At 42.5% G+C, this 5,168-nt stretch overlaps 1 protein-coding gene across 1 annotated transcript; it reads left to right on the plus strand.

The window, feature by feature from the left end:
- Positions 1-373: 373 nt before the first annotated feature.
- On the plus strand, positions 374-4,959 carry seraf (Schwann cell-specific EGF-like repeat autocrine factor). The gene is made up of 5 exons (XM_053326837.1): positions 374-593; positions 1,384-1,479; positions 2,379-2,483; positions 3,205-3,341; positions 4,861-4,959. The coding sequence occupies exons 1-5, from the start codon at positions 374-376 to the stop codon at positions 4,957-4,959; spliced, it is 657 nt and encodes a 218-aa protein (XP_053182812.1).
- Positions 4,960-5,168: the final 209 nt, after the last annotated feature.

The raw sequence follows: 5,168 nt of genomic DNA on the forward strand, positions 1-5,168 counted from the left end.
CTAAAGTTAACATCGCTAACAATAGCTAGTTAACATTAATTCAATTTAAACTCTGAAATATGAACATTACCTTTGTTTAACTGTTCAGTGCATCCACAAACATTTCTCTTTCCTCTCTCCAGGAAATGTTTGTGTGTCGTGTCATGCTGTTTTCCAAACTTTTCCTCCCATCTTTATCTCTCCACTGTCACCACCCATCACACATCACACCCACCATGAAGCTCTCCCCGCCCAGCCCCGCCTGCGCACCCCCGGCACCCCGGCACCTGGCTGCAGACAGTCTCAGTGCCTTGTAAAGGGGATTTTCTCATCTATCTCCGTCCTTCCTTCCTTCCTTCCAGTCTCCACTTCAAGAGACGAAACAACATCAAACATGATCTTCACGGGTCTCAGCTCCACGGTTCTTCTGGCCTCTTTGCTCACCCTCACCGGGCTTTGCTCCGCTCGCTCCGACCCACCGAGGGGAGTCGCGGTCGGGTTTGTTTTCGACCCAAAAGCGACGTGCGACCCTCCGTGCCAACACGCAGGAGTCTGCATCCGGAACAATACATGCTACTGCTCCCGGGGTTATGAAGGAGAGACCTGCCAGTATGGTGATGTTACAACTTTATGTCTATGATCATGCTTAAGTACATTTAAGGTGTATTAATGCGTAAAATGCACAAACTCCTTCTCCTTGCTTATAGACATGTGTTAAACCCATGACTCAGACACTTAATGCATGACATAGTTTATTAAGACAAGCACCCAAATAGCCTGTAAACCAAATATAATTGTACTGTATTTTCAGGAATGAATGAACTTTATTCATAAAGCACCTTTCATGCACAAATTGCAGCTCAAAGTGCTTTAAAACTCAGCAGCAAGTCTTATAAAGTTTAAAACCATACCAGATAGATAGGCAAGGAGGAAGGGAGAAAATAAGAATAATGAGTGTTACTTTTTATAAAATAGCATTCACACAGTTTCTTTGGAAAGAAAGAGAAGACCAAAAGTCATTTAATTAAAAAGCTAATTATAGGGTCAATTAAAAAGATACGTTTTGAGTTGTTTGATCCACACTATAACACACGTTTTCATGTCTCCAGTTTAATGCAGATCTTTTTCAAGCCAAGAGCACAGCAGCTCCTTCTTAATGGGAAAAACATCCTGGTTTTAAGACGCAAAGAGTTGCAGGCAGAGTGAATCCCTTTATGATTATCATTAATATGTAAAAGTGCTCAGATCTGGCAACCAAAGTGTCACGTCACATACAAAAACAAGTAATTTAACTACTGATCATTTGAAATGTCTAAAATGTGTGATTGTAATATAAAGAGTTAAAAGCTGAACCAGACTATAACCAGTAATGCCAGAAACCTTTGTGTTCTTGTGTGAATGCAGCCAACTGTTATCCCAAATGTAAAAACGGAGGAGAGTGTCTTCGGCCTGGAAAATGCAGATGTCCTCCTGGATTTGGAGGAAGATACTGTCACAAAGGTAACCATCTGGCCGGTCCAGCAGTTGTGGACTACTTCACAATCCAGTGGTCTTGAAAACTTGGAAGCCTGGAAGCCTGAAAGCTGAACATCATGTTAAAGTACTTTTTTCTGCTCATTTTATGTAGCAGTTGTCAGGCTGGAAATCCATCTACATTAAATCATACGGACTGTTTTTCTTGCATGTTATACAAAAAAACTATCTTTATATTTCAACACACAGCTGTCAGTGTTTTATAAGACATACAGCTGATTTCTTCTTCTAATATTTTTTTCCCATCTCTTGCTGATGGAGCCAAACTGCAGGAGTAGTTTAATAAGTCACTGTTAGTTAGTTAGTTTAAGTGCTGTTAGTGTGTAAATGAGCCTAAAGGTTAGGTTATCAGTATCAGGGCTGTAGATAACAATACATTATACAGTTAGATTCAAATCAGGGTGGCTTTTTAAAGGCTTTATATTATTATTTGGTACGTTAATATCTTTACATGTGAGTGAGTGTTCTTTGGCAATAAAATAAAATAAATCATGTTCTTGGCAGGGGGGAAGAAACATTTGAAACAGCACTGAGACCAATGTTTCCCAACAAGGGGGTCACAAAATAATCCCTATAACATATTTTTTTGGACTTTTTGTTTAGTTTTTTTTCCTTTTTGTGGTGAATTCATCAGGTGCCAAGGAAAAGTAAATAACTATTACTTTATTCTCAAGCCAGAAATGATGAAAAGCACTCATATAGACATTCATGTAGGGAGATATAGCTGGAAATATATCTGAATCAATAGATATAATGTGTGTTTCTTGGCCTCTCATGACCACTGCTAGCTGAAAACACTTATAATAAACAGGTCAATCTGTCTCATCACGGTCTTTGCTGATAGGTGTGTTTTGTGTCATTGGCAGTGACGTGTGACGGGGGATGCTGGAACGGAGGGGAATGCACCGCTGTTAACGGAGTGGCCAAGTGCATCTGCCCCTCGAGCTGGGCCGGCTCCAAATGCCAAGAAGGTCTGTTTTTTTTATTGCCGTATCTAATTGCCCTATTTACACCCAAAGGTCAAAGCCACCAAATGGAGCCCCGGTCTCTCAGCTGCTGGAGCAATTCAGCAGTGAGAGCTTAACTAAAACATTTCTCATGCCTTTCCAAAGTGCTGTGACGATGAGTAGCAACCCCCCCTAACCCTAACCCCCCCCCCCCCCCAACCCCAACAACTATCCATCTGACTTAGTGGTGATGAGCGATACTGAAGTTTTTACGACTTGTGAATTGGTGATTGAGACATTGTCAGTAAATTGTAGTTTAACCCTCCTGTTGTGTTTGAGAGTCAGGGAAGGAAGGGAGGGAGGAAGGGAGTAAAGGAAAGAAGGCAGGGAGGGAAGAAGGAAGGAAGGAGAGAGAAAGGAAGGAACGACAGAAGGAAGAAAGGGGGATGGAGGACGGAAGGTAGGAAGGGAGGAAAGGAAATAAGGAAGGTAAGAAGGAAGGATGAAGGAAAGAAGTAAGTAAGGAAGGAAGGTAGGAGGGAGGGAGGGAGGAAAGAAGGTAGTTTGCTTAGATGACCTTTTCATATTCAAATAACCTGCTATCATATTCAAATAACCTGCTATCACAAACAAACCCATATGGCTCCATCTAAAAACCTGCTGAGATTTAAACAGTGAACATGTGTGACGTTATAGTTAAAGCTCAGATCTAAGAATATCTTTCTATGGTTTGTTCCCCATGCAGCGATTTGTCCCCAAGGCTGCAGGAACGGGGGAATCTGTGTGGCTCCGGGAATCTGCAGCTGTCCGGATGGGTGGCTGGGCGGTGCCTGCCATACCGGTGAGTTCAACATTAACACATTAATAGATAGAGATGTGGAGGTAGATCAGGGGTGTCAAACATGCGGCCCGTGGGCCAGAACCGGCCCGCCAAGGGGTGCAATCCGGCCCACTTTCCTTCCTGTGTTCTTTTCCTTCCTTCCATCTGTCCTTCCATCCTTCCTTCCTTTCTTCCTTCCATCTGTCCTTCCATCCTTCCTTCCTTTCTTTCATCTGTCTTTCCTACCTTTCTTTTATCTTTTCTTTGTTCCTTCCTTTCTTTCTTCCTTCTGTCCTTCCTCCCTTTCTTCCTTCTGTCCTTCCTCCCATCTGTCCTTCTTACCTTTCTTCCCTCCTTCCTTTTGCCTTTCTTTCCTTCCTTCCCTTCTTATTTCCTCCCTTTCTTCCTTCTGTCCGTCCTTCCATCTGTCCTTCATCCCTTTCGTCCTTCCTTCTCTGTCTTCCATCTTTCCTTTCTCCCATTCTTCCTTGTCTTTCCTTCCTTTTGTCCTTCCATCCTTTCTTCCTTCCTTCATTCTGTCCATCCTTCCTTCCTTCCTCCCTTCATTCTGTCCGTCCTTCCTTCATTCTGTCCTTCCTCCCTTTCTTCCTTGTCTTTCCTTCCTTTTGTCCTTCCATCCTTTCTTCCTTCCTTCATTCTCTCCTTCCTCCCTTTCTTCCTTCTGTCCTTCCTTCCATCTGTCCTTCATCCCTTTCTTCCTTCCTTCTCTGTCTTCCATCTTTCCTTTCTCCCATTCTTCCTTGTCTTTCCTTCCATCCTTTCTTCCTTCCTTCATTCTGTCCGTCCTTCCTTCCTTCCTTAAATGATGTGTAGGTGTCTACCGAGTGTTTTTCCAGATGTGACACAAAGCAGACTTGGAAACACTTCTCACGTCTGTGGCCTGTTGATGGATTTGTGGTGTTAAGATTTACAAGCTGCACAGACGTTTCCGTCTTTCACACGTTTCTTTGTATTTAAAAACATGATTAACACTCTTTTCTTCTCTCACTCCATCTTTCCTTCCTGTCTTCTCTCCACCCTTTCTTCCCTATTTTCTTCCCTCCTTCCTTCCTCCCTTCATTCTGTCTGTCCTTCCTTCCTTCCTCCCTACATTCTGTCCTTCCTCCCTTTCTTCCTTCCCTCCTTCCTTCCTCCCTTCATTCTGTCCATCCTTCCTTCCTTCATTCTGTCCTTCCTCCCTTTCTTCCTTCCCTCCTTCCATCCTCCCTTCATTCTGTCCGTCCTTCCTTCCTTCATTCTGTCCGTCCTTCCTTTCTTTCTTCTGTCCTTCCTTCCATCTTTCCTTCCCTCCTTCCTTCCTCCCTTCATTCTGTCCGTCCTTCCTTCCTTCATTCTGTCCATCCTTCCTTTCTTCCTTCCCTCCTTCCTTCCTCCCTTCATTCTGTCCATCCTTCCTTCCTTCCTTAAATGATGTGTAGGTGTCTACCGAGGGAGAGTTTTCAGTGTTTTTCTTTGTATTTAAATAAATGATTAACACTCTTTTTCTTTTCTTTTCTTTTCTTTTTTTGTGTTGTTTCTTTTGTCTTTTTTTTCTCTTGGCTCATAGCTGTGTGCACTCAGACTTGCCTGAATGGAGGGAAGTGTATTTCTCCTAACAAATGCCGCTGTCGTCCCCCTTACTCTGGCGCCCGCTGTGAGGAGAGGAAGAATTCCCACTAAGGTCAAAGGTCAATGAGGCTGAATCAGGAGTTTTATGCTATTGAGGACAATTACTGTTTTTTTTAGTTGAACATTTGTAGTTTTTTTATATTGTATACCGTATCATCTGTCATTCCTTTTTAAAAGAAACATGAATTTGTGTATGTTCTTATTTGACTGTATAAACCTGTTATGTACTATACTGTTTATTTGTGTCATTAAATAAATAA

This window comes from Scomber japonicus, chromosome 10 (assembly GCF_027409825.1).
Source record: "Scomber japonicus isolate fScoJap1 chromosome 10, fScoJap1.pri, whole genome shotgun sequence".
In the NCBI taxonomy this organism is placed as follows: Eukaryota; Metazoa; Chordata; class Actinopteri; order Scombriformes; family Scombridae; genus Scomber; species Scomber japonicus.